General features: G+C 32.5%; 1 protein-coding gene and 1 pseudogene across 1 annotated transcript; both read left to right on the forward strand.

Moving 5' to 3' along the window:
- Window positions 1-6,222: 6,222 nt before the first annotated feature.
- Window positions 6,223-7,342, forward strand: LOC106415171 (annotated as a pseudogene).
- Window positions 7,343-9,665: 2,323 nt separating this feature from the next.
- Window positions 9,666-11,158, forward strand: LOC106404287 (protein fantom). Its single transcript, XM_013845018.3, has 3 exons — window positions 9,666-10,503; window positions 10,780-10,853; window positions 10,946-11,158. The coding sequence occupies exons 1-3, from the start codon at window positions 9,751-9,753 to the stop codon at window positions 11,028-11,030; spliced, it is 912 nt and encodes a 303-aa protein (XP_013700472.2). The 5' UTR covers window positions 9,666-9,750; the 3' UTR covers window positions 11,031-11,158.
- Window positions 11,159-18,191: the final 7,033 nt, after the last annotated feature.

Below are 18,191 nucleotides of genomic sequence, written 5' to 3' on the forward strand. Positions count from 1 at the left end.
GTTGTGTCAGATCTGAAAAAGAATCGCTGATGAATTCTCTTCTGAGGATTGGGAAATTGCTGAAGATCGAATATGAATCAAGAGTGATGACTAGCAATTTCGTGATATCGATGTTTGTTGATATAGATAACATTTATGTTAGTAGTCATTTTACTTGTTATCCAATATTATTATGGGTGAATTGGTTTAAAACCCTATAAAAAGATGAAATACCTATGATGTGACTAGTTTGTGTCTATGGAGAATGGTATAACATTGTGGGATTTAGGGTATTTAATTAATTAGGGTAAAAGTTTAGTGTATGGAGTGCAATTTCCTTATTATTTATGTTTATTAATGTATCTTTTGTTTTCTATCGCGATTTGAGATAAATGGTTTGTTAACTGTTATTATTTAATTGTCGCTAATTGATAATATGTGGTAAAGTGTTATAAGCTATTTGTTGTTAGTAGATATAGAATTGGTTAGATGATACATGGTTTGTTAAGTGTTACATTTTGCTTGGTATTTGATTTATTAGCTAATATATTATTTGTTAGCTGATACATGTTTTTGTAATAGATACATTATTTTTTATTATGTATGTGATTGATTCTTTTAACACGCTACACATAATCATGATCAGCTAACAAAGCATGTTGTATGGTTTGTTAGCTGTTATATTATCTGCTGAATATACAGTTTTATTCTTGGTTTGTGAAATGATAAATGGATTGATAATATTTTGTGAGTTAAACATTGTCTGATAAATAATTCGTTAACTGATAAATGAATTGTTATCTGGTATATGTTTTCTTAGCAACCAGTTTTTAACAGCTAATAAAATATAATATATGCTAACTAAAAAACATACCAACTAACACATATGTTGTCAAGAGCAGGTTCTTTTTGAACTTCTGATACACTACCGCATGAATTATGGTTGAAGAAGACCATATCCTAAGATCGACTTCCAATGCCATATCAAATAACGTATCAGGTTAATGTTAATGAGTCATTAATATGTTAATTTCAAATTATGCTAAACTGTGAACTATTTTGACTATTATTAAGATCAAGGCACTTGATATAGAATATTTTTTGCTTGATATATCTTTTTATACAGAAAAACGTGGGACCTGAATCTGAAATTGGAGTAAACGTGGGATTCGGGATGAAGAAAATAGAGGTATGTCAATGTCAATCGACTTACCGACTTGTCCCTACTCTCTAAATTTGGACCCATCATTGTTTCTTGTCGCTTTTCTTTTTTTTTTGTTGTCTTTTCTTTACAACAAATAAAAGTAACATCTTTTGGAACATAAATAAAAGTAACTAGAACTAGAACTATTTTTTTTGGTTTAAGACACATATTATCGATGTTTCCTTGGATTTGTTAGGGATTACTGACAGCAAGAAACAGAAACATCTTTGGAAAATTTTTATGTTACACTTTTTTTTATCATTTATTCATCATTCATGTTTATCACCGTTAAATAGATATTTTCAAAAATACATTTTTTATTAAATGGTCGAAGATTCTTATACCCATATTATATATATAATAAATAATTATTAAAAAAACTTTTTTATGTTTTTGAATTATAGTTTTTCAAATTCGAATTTTTTATTTTTGAATTTGTTTTTCCTTTTTTTCAAAATTTCATTTTGAAAATCCAAAATTATTTTTGAAACTATTTTTTTAATTAAAATTTTAAAATATTTATTTATATATTTATTAGAATCTTAAATTTCACATTCCAAAAATTATATTACATCCCTCAACTTTAAACTCCAAGTTTAGATTAGTTAACCCTAAAAGATATGATATTTTTATATTAGAGTTCATTGTGCCCTATAGTTTTAACCTAACATTATGTGAATCATAAAACATATTATATAATTAAGACTTCGTTTCAAATATACCTTATTGATATTATCTTATACTTTGTACATTATAATGACTTATAAAACATGTTTAATTTCCAAATCCAAATATTTTTGCTTCCTGAATAATAAATTCTCAGATAATTTTGTTGTTCATGATATCGTTTGTGTAAAGAATATTAGCACATCGGGGGGACAAATAAATATTTGTTAACATATTATATCCTCTTTATTATTTCTTCTATCCCAAATCCTTAAAACTAAAAACAAAGAAAGATTGTATAACTTTATAAATATATTTCAAAAATAGGTGCAGCGAGATATTTATTATATTTATAGACATAAAATGAAAACTAATCTAAAGAGATTCAAATATTTTTAGTTCTTTAACAATAACATTCCGATCTTAATATGGACAACCAAAATGGATATTTACACAATAAATTCATTAGTTTGTAAATTAATTCCAAAAAATTGTTGCATCCACACCAAGTGTGGTTAAATTTTATATATTATATGTATAATTCACTCTTTAATATTATTAAAAAAATATTGGATCTTAAGGTATTTATAGTATTGATTTGTATAGAAAACATGTATTAGTTTACATAATTTTTTATTGTAATTATATTGAAATTTTACTAAAGTATACTTTCTTTGTTTCATTTTAATTGTCGTTTTAAATTTGTTCACACATACTAAAAAAATATTTTATTGTGTATATTTAGTTATATTATGGAATTGATGAGCCAAATAAGGCAATCCCATACTTTAAATATATATAGAATGCAATTCTATATTTTTTTCTTTTAAAAATTATTCCACGGTTTGAAAGTACGGTTCAAAGTCTAGGCACATAGAAATATGAAATTAACAAATATTTTCTGATTTGGTATATAACATTGAGATATACCGATTCTCTAAACATGTTTAAAATATAAAGACATTCAATAACACGAGATAAAAATTAGAAAATGTAACCAAAAATATAGAAATCTAAATCATAATCAAGATTGAAAACTCCATATCCCTATTCATACCAACACTCTCAGTTGAACTTAAAATTTTAATTGGGTTTCTAACATTTTTATTTGAACCAAACTAAAAATAAAAATAACTAAAGTCAAACTAAAACTAAGTTTATAAATAACCAAGAAGTTACTATATTTTTTGAACCAAAACCAAAAACCACATCCAAACCGAAACCAAACACAAAACCAGAAAATACAATATAGAAGTGAACCAAAAACCAAAAACGCATACCTAAAAATATCAGTGAATAAATATACATGGACAAATCTTCAAAATAACACTTTTCTAAGTTTATGTCACAAAAATAGCCCTCAAAAACTAAAATGACCAAAATAGCATTTTTATTTTGAAAATTTTAAGTTTTTTTAATTTTCTTAAATTGGAAATCATTTCCCCAAAACCCCACTCCTCAACTCTAAACAAAAAGGTCTAGGATTAGTTAACCCAAGGGGTAAAAATAAATAATTTATAAAATATTTAAGTGCTATTTTAGTCATTTTTATTCTTAAGTGCTATATTTGTGATAAAAACTTTTTTAGTGCTATCTTAGTCATTTTATCAATATACATGTTAGTAAATTTGTCAACAAAAAACAATTTTGTGATTTCAAAACACGGATACTACTCTAGTAAATCTCTAAAATAGAGATTGGATCGAAGATGATCTAAAAATGACTCTTCAAAATTGATAAACCTCTTCTTTAGAAAAAAAATAGATTAAAAGAAATTGATAACCCTTTCTGAAGTCCAATCCTATGCATAATAGCTTCTGTCGAGGACTAGATCGCATGAGTCCACAAACCATCAGCTAGATCATAGATGACTAATATCCAAGAATGTTGTCATTGACTCAGTCAACTAAATGAATAGTACCAAAACATTGTACGCTCTTCCATTAAGTTGACTAAGTCAATGACATCATTGTTGGATTTTTTAGATACTAATAGAGATTGATCAAAAAAAAAAGATACCATTAGAGTTTAGTCTGCAAATTAAAATTCATAATTAATATTGATCTGTTAAATATAAATTTGTGAAATTTAGTAAATAACTCTCATCAAGCTACAAAACGTATACAAAAATGATCATTCATTTTTCAAAGAAGTCGACATAATAAAAGTTGATGAACAAGCATATGTAGGACTGGACCCATCATTTAAAGGCGTAAAGCAAATTGATTAAATATTGATTTCAATCATTGTGTTTTTATGTTATTACTAGTTTTGGTTATTATCCATTTTCATCATCATTTCAACGTATTTAAAAATCATAACTAGAGATCTAAACTTTATATATACTGAATTAGTTGGTTTTATATAAATATTATCTAATTATTAATTAAAATTTTTATTTTAGTGGTCATGGTTATCTAATCGTGATAGATGATCCAAAATAATATAAATAAATTATATTAAATAGAAAATATATTTAATAAAAATCTAAAAATATCAAAACAAGTATTTTAAAGAAAAATATCGAAACAAGTATTACATAATATAATAGTCATAAAATATTAAAAGGTAATTCTAGATAGAAACGTTACCAAATTCATAAAGAGTATAAGTATTTGGGCAAATCTCCAAAATAGCACATTTCTAAGTTTATATCAAAAATATAGCACTCAAAAACTTTTTTTTTTCTTTTGTCGACAACATTACAGACTCATATAGACTCTGTAAACCACCCTGGGAGACATTGATCCATGTGGATGACGAAAGACGGCTGTTTTCTCACACTGCGAGCACTCAAAAACTAAAATGACCAAAATAGCATTTTATTTTTTGAAAAATTTAAATTTTTTTATTTTTCAAAATTTAAAATCTTATCCCCAAAACCTCACTTCTCAACTCTAAACCCTAAAACCTAAACTCTAAACCCTAAACCCTAAATTCTAAACCCTAAACCCTACCCCTTGAGTGCTATTTTTGTGACTTTTGGCCTTGAGTGCTAGTTTGAGAACAAAAACTTGATTTAGTGCTATTTTGGTCTTTTTCTCTAAGTGTTTGCTTGAACCAAATTTTATTTCAATATAAAATTTATTTGATGAAAAAAACTAAAAACATCAAAATAAGTGTTACATAATAATAATAATAATAATATAATAGTTATAACCTATTGAACAAGTAAATCAAAATAGAAACTTTAACAAATCAAATAAAATAATATAATTTTTGGAACATATTATAAAATAAATAACAAGGAAAATAGTTATATTCCATCAATTTCATGTGCGATCAAGTTTCATCATCTACATAATAAGTACATAGTACATCTATTATCATTGTCCTACTTTCCTCTAAAAGAAATACTGTGTGAAAAACTAGGATTGAAAGTCGAAAGCCCGCTTAGCAATAAAAGGTCCACAATCTATGCAAATAAGGCCCACTATCTATATAAACATCAAAATCTATACTATTAAAAGGAAACAGTCTTAAAAAATCTACTTATAAAAGGTTGTTGGACCCTTTCCTATTTTTATTTTTTGGTCTTTCTTATATATTATATGTTATCCCTATTTAATCTCACTTTGTTATCAGCAAAACAAATATTATTAATTGGGCTTTGGGCGTTTAACTTAAAAAGATAATTTAACTGATACAACCCATTCAGAAAAGAAAATTATAAATCTAATTAACTTTTGTTACAAAAAAAAAATTAACCAAATTAACTTTAGACCCATTTTTTACAAAATCCCAAATTATAAAGACCATTTTATACATAAATACATATAAATGTAACATTATTTAAATTGTATGGATTTCTAATAATAAAATATCTGTCACAAACTGATTTTTTTTAAAACAAAATTGATAATAGTTTGATAGAAAATTAAAAAAGGAAAAAAATAATACTTGCTTCACTATTTTGGTAGATTGATAATTAATATATTTATAAATAAACTTAACAATATTTGTTAAAAGAAATTTCTCATACAAGTCAAATGTATATTAATGTATCAAAAATTTATAAAACAAAAAACAAATTATATTTTTCTCAGTGGGTTAATAACGGTTTTTTTGATTTTCAGATACTTTTACTATATTCATTTTATTATATTCTATTCCATTATATATGAGTTATTAGATCTTACGGTTCGACCACAAGTTTGATTCGGATATGAAAACTCAATGAAAACATTGTACCGGACTGAAATAATAATAATAGAACAGCTTTTAAATATTTTAGATATCTAATAATATATATAAATTCATTTAATATTTGAGTTTACGGTCACCAAAAAATACCCGCGCTTCTTAAGCGCGGGTCAAAAAATCTAGTTACTGATTAAGACAGAGGGTTTAGCCCGTATACGCATGCCGTCACCATGGGTCGTACTGACACTAACTTTACAATTTCTTTTACTAACTTTACAACTTTCTGTCTGAAGAACGAGAGATGTGGTCGTGTACGAATCAAACACCGAATCAAATCATGTATAACTCAGTTCTGGATTCTTTCTCCAGATCAGAAACAGCCGTCACGTACGACTCTCCTCACCCACTCTGCGCCATGGCCTTCTCTTCTCTCCACGCAGGAGCCCCTCCAACCACCGCATCGCCGTCGGAAGCTTCCTCGAAAACTAGCGCACAATAAGAGGTTCACGACATAGCGTGGGAAGAAGCTAGTGTCCTTGCGTCTGTCTCCGCCGATGGGTCCGTCAGGATCTTTGACTTGCGCGACAAAGAACACTCCACTATTAAGAGTCGTGTGGAACAAGCAAGACTTGAGGTACATGTCGACGATTATAAGGTTTTGATTCTTGATATTCGCTTGCCGACGATGCCTGTTGCGGAGCTGGAGCGGCATCGCCTGATGGCCATCAGGGTAGTGTTAATGGTGTAGCTTGAGCTCCGCAGAGCTGTAAGCATATTTGTTCGGGTGGTGATGACACGGAGGCGTTGATTTGGGAGCTGTGCCGACTGTAGCTGGACCTAATGGGATTGATCCGATGTCGGTTTACTCGGCTGGTTCGGAGATAAACCAGTTGCAGTGGTCTTGTTCGCTGCCTGATTGGATCGGCATTGCTTTCTATAATAAAACGCAGCTTCTTAAAGTTTGAGGTTAGAGTTTATTGCATCCTACGTTGATATTTGCCTTCTTAAGCCTAAGTGATGAAAGTCTTGTAGCTAGAATTGGTTATAGGGATTCTTGATTGGCGCTTACCACTAAACGCATGTTTGATATAAACATCTCTTTGTGATTGCTAACCATTTTCATAATAACTCATTTAGAGGATTTAGAACATTTCCTTTATGATTGCTAACCATTTTTCAATTGATGTCAGATGCAGATGTGAAGTGATGGAAATGGGATTTAGCTATAGACCCGTAGGTTTTGGTGCATGAAGACTTTTGACGTCTTGGTTCGCAATGCCTCTATGTATCTAATCTGATTGTAACTAAAACTTAATTCATTTGTTGAACCAAATGCTAGTATTTTGATCTCTCGTTGTGTATAGGGCTGGGACTTCGGATATTCGTTCGAGTTCGGATAGGAACCGATTGGGTCCGGGTTTTTCGGATAAATGAATTCTATACCCAATGGGTACTTAGTAGATTTCGGTTCGGATTTCGGATCGGGTACTACCGGTTTCGGGTCGGTTCCGGGTACCCGTTTCTTATGTGAATTATATAAATATTTGCAAAATAAAATAATTATATACCAGTTTTTTATTTATTTATTTTATTTTTTAAGGAAAAGTAAATAGAAATCGTATATATATTAGTAACATGAATTAAATACAACAAAGTTGAACTAGTCTAGTGGTATTACAGTTGTTGCTTTGCCTATCCAACCCGGATTCAACCCTCAGAAGATACAAATTTATGTTTTTTTAAGCATAGAATTTGGGTTAAACGGGTACCCGTTCAGTCTCGGATAAAAACCGGAACCGAACCGATACCCATGGATAATTAACACTAATACCCATCGGATAAATTGTCTAGGACCGAAACCGAACCGAACCGGTCCATTTCGGGTCGGTTCCGGTTCGGGTATTCGGTTATGGATAAAAATCCCAGGCCTAGTTGTGTATAAACCTGACCAGAATATAGATATAACGAAACCCTTTCTCTCTAACTTTTCTCCACTTTCTCTCCTCCGGCAGTGATTTACTAAAGCTTCCTTGCTCCGGCGAAACCAGCGGTGGCGCACGTGGTCGCCGGAGGCGTCTTCCTCTCCTATCCCTCTTTCCTTTTTGCTCCGATTCATCTTCTGTTGTTTGTGCTGTCGATATGCTTGAGCCTCTGGGTCGTGCTCTGCCACGGGATCCTCTGCAGCTGCTCCGGGGGGTTGTAGATCCGAGGCTGGTGGCCTCCGTCCTGGAGATTCAGTGAGGCGGTGTAGCGCGTGGGTGTTCAAAGTCGGCTTTTAGGGTAAATACCTTCTTTGATCTAGTTTTCTCTTTTAGATCTGGAGGTGTGTTTGTGTGGTGGAGGCGCGTGGTGTGTTGGTGCGATCTCTCCTTGTTCTCGATGGTTTGTATCCAAAGATTGTCTTCGCGTGGAGAGGTGCGTTTTGCTTTTCGTCTCGCCGACGCAAGGGTCTTGTGTCATCAAGCGGGCTGGGCTGCTTTCGCTCATGGGAGACGGCAAGTTTGTTGCTTGTCGGTTCGTGCACAGGGTTTGTGTGGTCGTGTGGCTATCGTTCTCATGTGGTTATGCGTCTGCATCCTCGGAGGTGTGGTAAAGGTTTGTCGTCTATGGCTTTCTCGTCTCCATCTCATGAGGGTGATCTCCCTTTGCTCTCTTCTCCCATGTATCTGGTCGAGCTTCTGTGGCTTTGCTTCGTTTCGTCTTTGACGGGACCGAAGCGCTCAAAGACCGAGACAGGTGTTTTGTTTCGGATCAGGTCGTCATCTTGTAGCGCTGGTTGGGTCAGCCGGTTGCGTGGACGGTGAGGTCACCTGGTTAAGGAATGATCATCCCAGTGTTTGGACGGCCTTTTGGTTTTCTCAGCAGGTCGTTTCTTTTCTTTTAGCGGCCTCTGAAGTGTTCTACTCAGGTTTGTCTCCATCACAGCCTGTGTTTGTGTTTGTTTTGAATAAGACTCGGCGATCTAGCGGGTGTGTTAGGTCTCTGGTCTGCCGGTCTATTCATGTTGGACTCGGATTAGGAAGTCATTAGCGAGCTGTTCTTAGATGGACCTTATCTTAAAGACTTGTTCATCGGGTACGCCAACTTTTCCGGGCTCAAGATCTCGTTTTCACAGCGGTCCATCTTTTTGCGGCAAGCGAAGTGTACCAAGTCTGATGTGTTCAGCGTGTTGGTCTTGTAGCCGGTTGTATCTTCCTCTGTTTTTCCAGTTAGAGCTTCTGTTTAGTTACATTTTAATTTTCTGTTTCTTCGTGATCTCTGTATTCTGTCAAAAACTAAAATTGGTAATGATAATTTTAACATTTTTACCAAAAAAAAAAAAAACATGACCAGAATAATAATTTATTGTGGTTTCTGGTGTTTAGAATAGTAATTGGAGCTTAGCACAATGCACATCTGCTTTTTTTTATGTGTTTCTAGTGTTGATTATACACTTCATATCCTCGATTATCATTTAAATTTGTAATTTATAATTGGAACTAGAGCTGAGAATATGTAATTTGTAGCATCTTTCCACTAAAAATTTCATAAGCAGTAAATTTTTGTTGCAATTAAAATACAATAACATTAACTATTGGTTTTACCAAACCAATGGGTAAGTCTCCTAATGTGTGAGGATTAAAATAATATGAAGACGACGCGTAGTTGGAGTCAAAATTGCAATTGTAGTTTTCCTGTTATCCGAACGGCGCACTGTTTTAAATACACACAACAAGAGAGTCAAAACATTTTATTTTCTTGTAACATCGTCGTCTCCGATGCTCAGCTCCGACACGCCCGTCGCCTCCTCCACTTGGCTTGACCGTCTCCGCGTAAGCAAAGGACTCTCCACCACCGAAGACGACGATGCTTCCGGTACTCCTCTTTCCCTCGACGACTTCCTCCGCCGCAACCACCATACCGATTCTCCTCCGTCTGCTCCGACTCCATCGGATCCGGAGCTGACGGATAGTCCGTCGGATCCAAATCCGGGAGAATGGTACGGCGTGATGAGCGATGTTCTCTCGGAGCTCTTCAATTACAGCGGCTCCTCTCGCTCGACGGCGACGGTTCCGGGGAAGAAGCTCCCGAGGAAGCAATCGAACCCTAAGCATTGCTCCGTCGAGACTCCTCCTCCTCCTCCTCCCCAACGGCCAAAATTCGCCACGGAGAAGAGGGAGAGGAAGAGGAGAAGAGTCGTTGAGGAGGAAGACGACGGCATCGAGGAGGAGGAGGAGGAGGAGGAGGAAGGAGAGAAGGATCTGGTCGGGTTTTCGAGGAGCGAGGTGACGGTGATCGACACGAGCTTCAAGATCTGGAAGGCGGAGAAGGTTGTGTTCCGGAGGAGAAACGTGTGGAAAGTGAGGGACAAGAAGGGTAACTCGCGTGGTGCCGTCTCATCGAAGAAGAAGAAGAAGAAGAAGACGATCAAGATGAAGAAGAAGAAGAAGAAGAGGAAGTGCGATGTTGACGGTGGTGAAATTGGTCGGAAAAGCAAGAAGATGAAGCTTTCAAGATCAGTTTCAGACAACGTGAGTACTCTTTTTTGTTTTGTCTAATCTCTTTTTAGTGTTTGATTCTCCGACCGTAACTGAGCTTAATTAGTAACATTGAGTTTGGTCGAGCTCATTTAAGTTAGATTAGTTCTTTTAATGAAGTAGTAGGTTTTGAAACTGAACTGAGAACTAGTGTCGGAGAATTTAAAAATGTTTGTAGATTGAAAGTTGTTATTACAGATCCTTGTCTTAAAACTGAGTAAAGTAATAATATGCCATGCTTCAGTACTAAAATCTATATGTTCATTTCAGAGTCCACATTACTCAAGTGAAGATCTTCGTGATGATCCACAAAGCAGCAATGCCAACCGAACTCTCTTGCGTAGGCAAGTTTAGTTTAGCTACGAGTCTTACGAATCTATGGTTCCTACTTTTTTTTTTTTAATTCACTTGTCTCTTATTTCTTGTCTTTATCCAGATTGCCATCTAAACCAAGAAGCCTACTACATACTAGCAAGAAGAACAGCGAACCTGAGGCTCGTGGCCATAGGTCTTTGGCCTGATAGAGCCACTAAGCTAAACCTTTGCCTTTATGTATATGATGATTCTGTTGTATGATTATTATGTAACATTCTTGTTTATGCTATTATCTGATTTATTTAAAGAGAATTAAGATCGTATTTCAGATTCATTTTCTTTTACTTCAAAAAGTAAAACAGAATTAAGTACAGAGAGTCGTTTGACCTTTTTTGGTATGTACACAGAACCCTAGCTCAGTGGTGGCATCTCAAAGTATTTGGTACGGACAATAACCGTAACAAAAGGATCATTCTTCTTTGAAAACAATGTTCCTTAAAGTACCATAGAAACTATTAGTTAGCTCCTAAGATTTTAGCTAATGGATTTGTACTATGGATACATAGTTGCTTCGTCATTAAATACCAGCAGTATATGGACGTGAAAGAATGGGTCTGTATATAGAGTCAAGACTCGACAAATCGACAAGAATGACATGTTTACCTTGCCTCTACGGATCCAAGCAGGGTCCTTTACTAAACTCTTCTCCTCTAACATTGAGTCTTACATTAACTTCTCTTACGAGATTCATGTGTTTCTGAACAGCTTTCCTATTTTCTACTCAACATATTGCTTGATTGGCTCTGATAACTGTCGCAGAAAGATTTGTAGTTTAAAGAATATTATTGTAAAATGTATACTTACCGAGAATTTTGTCTTTTTTTAAAAAAATCTTGTGCTTCACGTAAAAATAGAGGTATATAACTCACTTGATTGAGTTTACAACCGCAGAACAGCCGCAAAACTGAACCGTTCAAACTACTAACACTTATCAAACTAAAATGATGATATGTTATGGTGCATTGTGTAGATTGAGAATAGAAAAAAATGAATGGTGACTAATTTATAATTCTGTTACTATTTGAAACTGAATTATGTGAAAACAACTTTTTACTGGTTGAAATAACTTAAAAATAGTATTGCTAAATGCTTCATTCTCTATTTTTAGTTGTATTGGTTTCACATTCATTTAAAAAGTGAATGATAAGAAATCTTAGACACAAGGGCATTTGCCTCAAAGCTCTTTATCCTAATGCATAACAAGAGTGATATAGTTTTCTCAACATCGGTAGATTAAAATATATATTATTAGCACCTGCATGATCATTTTTACAAAGACAGATGAAATGAGAGAATATAAAAACGATGGGTATTTGATGTTGGAGATCTATCTATCTTTATACCAATATACAATTAAAATAGAAAAGGTCTTAAAAAATTTACCAATAAAAGTTGTTTGGACTCTTTTATTTTTTAGTCCAACCTATAATATAAAACCAAATGTCATAGCATGCGTTTACTATAGCAAGTAGCAACAACTTAAAATTTATTACGTTTTGATAAATAACTCACTATTTTCAACAATTATTATAACGAAAATTGTTATACTTTTACATTTTAGCATCCCAAATTATTTCAATCACACGAATGTACAAGATATCTTGACTTTCAAAACATTTAGTTTAAACTCTTGACTTTTGAAAATTTGATTTAAAATATATCAGATGTTTCATATGTTAGTTTAGTTATACCAATATACTTTAATATTTCAACATTATATCAAAGGAGATAAAATGTTTTGAAACATAGGGCTCATGTTTAGATCTGTGGGTCTGGGTTATTCGGATCTTAAACATTTGCATAACTAATTATTTTAAAATCTATAGTTTAAGTTAAGGTCGGTTCTTTTTGGTTCCGGATTAGTTTGGACTCATAATTCAAATATCTGTAAAATAAATTAAATTTTTGAATACATAACATGATCGGATTGGTTTGAGTATTAGAATCCAAAAAAACATGAAGTACCCAAAACACAAAAATACCCGAAATCTAAATAAATACCTAAAAAATATTCATATACTCAAAAGCTCCAAAATTTTACCCGTAAACGTAATCCGGAGAACCGAAACACCCAAAATTTTACCAACCCAAAATATATTTTTCTAAAAGTGAAATTTTACCCATAACCCCAAACTATAACCGAAAACCCGAACCAGAAACTTAAATATAAAGAAATGAACAAAGAAAATAATTGAAAACCAGAACCAGAGATTAATACATAATATATATTTCTTGTAAGAAATCAGTTTGAATATATAAAAAATATGATACAATAAACATTTAGCACAAATACATAATATACCTTAAACTTGGTGAAAAATAGTAAGCAAATAATAATTTAATGAAAATACATAATATAATCTTATAATATATAAATTTCCAAAATAAATGTCTACATTTTTTAAAAGATTAAAAATTATTTACGATACTGAATTTTCAATTTTATCAAATTCTAAAAGAAAGTAAAGCAAATAATGTTTTTTCACTAAACTCAAATATAGAGAAACTTAAAATTGATGGAAAACTACAACAAAAAATTAGTACATAATCAAATAAAATATTGTGTTAAAAAAACAGAAATATAACCAAAACAAACAAAATAAAACAATTCAAATTTTGAGAATTACATAATATAACCAAAATATATAATATAACAAAACTACAGAGTTTAAAAATATTATGAAAAAAATTCATAATAATAAAAATTAGGACAATTCATTAGCAATATTTTAAAAGGACTGAATATGACAGTTTTTCTCCTTGTGGTTATTAAAGTCAATGTAAGTAAAAAGTAAACCACAACAAAGAACTAATACATAATCAAAACAACGATTTCAAAAAATAATATAACAAAGAAAAAAATAAACATAAGAACAAAAATGAAAATTTTATTTTATTTTTATATAAAAAAGACTTATTTAAATGTATATGGATTTTTTTTTTTAAAAGTGACCTCATGAATTCCAAAACCTTTTTAAGTATAAATTTAATACTGATAAGAATTTTTTTTAAAAAAATGACAAAAGATTGAATTTTGAGTAATCTAATCTTTCTTTCTTTGAGTAATCTGAGTTTATTTCATATTTTAACATGATTAGTCTTGCCGTTCGTCGTTCATGAGATTTGCATAGTTTGTGCGATTCGCGAGATTCCTTCGTCGCCGTTCCTCTCCGCCTGTTTGTCGCCGTTACTCTCCGCCTCCTTCAGGAAGAATGGCGTACAACCACGTCCCTCCCATTACCTTACCTCCCCACATTGCCAACATTGTTGCAGCTTCCGTGGTGCGTAGACTAACCATTGTCGAGTGGCTTACGATCTTCCACAATGCTGACTTGTTCGGGCCACCGATAAACCCGTACCGGATCCCATCGTTGACGGCAGGGTTGTGGCGGGTTGACAATCCCCACATTTAACCAAAATGAATGGATCCAAGGTCAAAGCAGCATACAACAAGACACTGGAGCGCCGGATGTCATCTTCCGCTGCAGATTGGCCCGCGGCGTGCTTCGCTTCGAGGCTGAGACTCATGAGCTTAACATGGATCCTGGATACAATGGGCCTCTTTACGCCTTAAGCAGGTACACCGTCCGAAATCATCAACCCGAGCTTCAAATTGTGCCACCAACCATTGCCTTTACGCAATATTGGTTTGAATTTCTTTGAGGTTGAAATTCTCTTTCTCTTTATATCTCTGATGAACCTACTCTATTGTTGTTGAACTCTCTTATCAAACAACGTTTATTCCCAAGTGGTCTGTTTGTTTTGACAAAAAAAAATGATTAGTCTTGAATCTATCATAGGTTTAAGGTTAAACATGATGATTAGTAAGTAGACTCTCATTGTATTCATGGGTTATGATGATTAGATTGATTAAGTGAAGATGTAGGGTGTTTAGTATTAAATCTCTATGTTTTCTTGCTTATCTATTGTACTTAATGCTAGATTAGAATTGACCTCTCTAATCTAGATCATTAGACATTTCATATCCGGAAGTATCTGATGAAATGTTTGAACCAAATTGATATTGATCTTTGACTTTGTAACAAATGAGAATTGATGTAAGTATGCTTAGATATTTATTAGACGTGCTCTTAATGATTGATTGGTTGGATTAAACCAATGTGAATTGATGTTTAAATGGATCGCAAATGAATATTTATCTTGGGAAAGAACTTGTTTAAATTAGTGATCCAAACTTAAAAAAAAACTTTTAATTGAAAGATTGCCACACTAGATTGAATCTTAGTCATTTGAAATCAAATGCCTAATCCCTCATATTTTCTCTTATTGGTTGAAAGTTTGAATTGCATTTAGTGTTCTTGTGTTTGAATTGTCATTAGATACTTGATTCAAATCAAATACCTTATGAAATGTACTTTTGGTGATTGAGATAAGTTTAAGATTAGATTGATCCTTTTTTTTTTTTTATCAAAGATTGATTCTTAAGTGGTACATCTAGACTTATCACTCAACAATTGGATTATGAAATTTTGTTAATGACAACGATACTTATCTTTTATATCATAACATCAAATAACTTTAAACGAGTGGATGATTGACATATAACATCAGATAATATATAAATAAAAGCAATCACGAAAATAATGATTGACATATAATATATAACTAAAAATTTCGAAAAATATGTAAATCATAATGTACAAACTTTTCGCGTGAAGCGCAACCAACCGTTAGTATAAAATATGATTTTATCACAAATGTTACTAAATGATGATGCAACATATGAATAGCACATAAAACAAATATGTATTGTTAAGCTAATTAGTAAACTTCTTTTTATGAGAAGTTATTATAATCCAAATTGTTACTAAACGTTGTGATCAAAAATTTAATAAGGGATCCCTACCAAAAAAAAAGTTTAATAAGGGATCGTCAAAATTAGATAATAACTTTTTAATCACTTTGACAAGAGTCTCCAATCCGTCGGACTCAAACTTAGGATCAAACTAGAAATAAACAAAAATGATTACAAGTTTTGAAAAGCGAACATAAAAATAACTTTAAATTTTTTAACAAAAAAAATATTTTATTTAATACTCAGTTCTGGATGTTGTCATATAGCTCACTGAATTGCAAAATGAATCCATAATTGGAAATAAAAACTAACCAATTTACTGGTATCAAATGGAATATGTAACAATTTCAGGCAAATACCTAAAAATATGAGTTTATACCATTTTAAACGAAGATGCCATGTGATCTTGGATATTTACTCGAATTGTCACTTCTAGTGAACCAAAAGTAATATAATTTTCATCCACATATTGAAACATGTTTTTGGTTTTCAATCATCACATGTCACTAATTGTCAAATGTGTTGGGATTGTGAAATCCCGTGTCCAACTCTATATTATCCGATTAGTACGATATTGTCCACTTTGGGCCTAATTGGCAAGCCCGCATGGATTTACTTTTGGTTTCCATCTCAAAAGGCCTCGTACTATTAGAGTTGGACATCTATTTATATATTAGACACTCCTTGTCTAATTCTCCAATGTGGGACTTAGTTTGTTATATCACATTCTCCCCTTCAAACTAAGGATCACATTCATCTCGTGTCCCACAACTGACTTCCAGAATCTTCTGACTTGATTTCTGCCACACACCTCTCATTCCTAACTCATAGGATACCCATTCATCACTCATTCATCACTCAAAGGGTATTTCGGTCTTTCTTGCAGATTTCTCGTCAACCGGCTCTGATACCAATTGTTGGGATTGTGAAATCCCGTGTCCAACTCTATATTATCCGATTAGTACGATATTGTCCACTTTGGGCCTAATTGGCAAGCCCGCATGGATTTACTTTTGGTTTCCATCCCAAAAGGCCTCGTACTATTAGAGTTGGACATCTATTTATATATTAGATACTCCTTGTCTAATTCTCCAATGTGGGACTTAGTTTGTTATATTGTACATTCTTCATTGCGAATTAATATATATATACTAAATGACAAAATCTAAAAACATCGTTCTTACATTAACCTTTCCATAGGTCAGCTAGATAGGTTTGTAGGTCGTAATTATTATTTTGAAACAAGATTTGCAATCTTTTATCGACCACAACATCAATATCCCTTCAGCTACATAAATACGGAATCATTGGTGGCTAAGGGCATCTCCAACCCCACTTCATATTTTATTCCAAAATTGAGAAAATTGAGTGGGAAATGGAGTAATGAACAAAAAATAAAAGGATTACTCCATTTATAGAGTAATGCTTTTATTTTTTGTTCATCACTCTATTTTCATTCCATTTTTTTCCATTTTGGAGTAAAATATGGAGTGGGGTTGGAGATACTCTAATGATTGGTCTCATTTCATTTATGAATCGATTGGTTAGATTGTCTCAAGTGGATGTTAAACGCACATTATTGTCTACTAGTTAACTTTTTATAAATGAACAAGGCAATGGCCATATGATGCTACTGAAAAATATCTAAAATAGTCTTAAAAAAAAAAATATATCATACTGTAAAGAAACAAGAAAAATATCAAAATTTGGTTGGCCACGCACGAAAGAGAGGATGATCTATGGCACATACATAAAGAATCTGATTGAAAGAAGTGGATGCATGTTCGTTTAGGTTAGGCCACAAAATATCTTTGGATTTTTATTCCTTAAGGCTTAAACCAAAAGTCATCACTTCATCTCTCCACCACACTTGTACACTCACGTGCGTTATCATCTAACAAAGTCACAACACTTTATATAGTGACCAATTTATGCCATTGATTGGTTTGATAAATACGTCAACGACTAATTTCAACAACAATCAACTGGTTTTTGGTGACCAAACTTTCTTCGTCTGATATCTTTAGCGATCAATGACCAAAAACAAAAAAAATATCATAGCATAATAAAAACTGATTTTTAAAGATTGAACCATATTTGTGAGATGAGTGGATCATGAGATTTTCATGACCTTTTCAAAAATTCTTATTTGAAATTTCCTTTTCATCCTCTCATCTTTTGGTTATAACAGAGATGATCAAAGCATTAGAACTTCATTAACTCTGGCTCTTAGTCATGAGTTTTATCAAAAGAATAATTTTAAAATCAGTGAATCCTACTTATTTTTTAATAACTGCATCTTTTTTTTCTTCTATAAGGGCCGAATCTTGAGTGGTTTTTAGACTGTTTTTGGATTTTACCGACATGTAGCGATCCGTGATTGGTTATTTTTTAATTTTTTTTTTATCAGACAAAAAAATTTCAAAAACCTACCTACCAAACCGTGCATGGGTTAATGGTGATCTTAGTCACTAATTAATTAAGAAAGAAA

Source organism: Brassica napus, chromosome A2, assembly GCF_020379485.1.
Source record: "Brassica napus cultivar Da-Ae chromosome A2, Da-Ae, whole genome shotgun sequence".
Taxonomy (NCBI): domain Eukaryota; kingdom Viridiplantae; phylum Streptophyta; class Magnoliopsida; order Brassicales; family Brassicaceae; genus Brassica; species Brassica napus.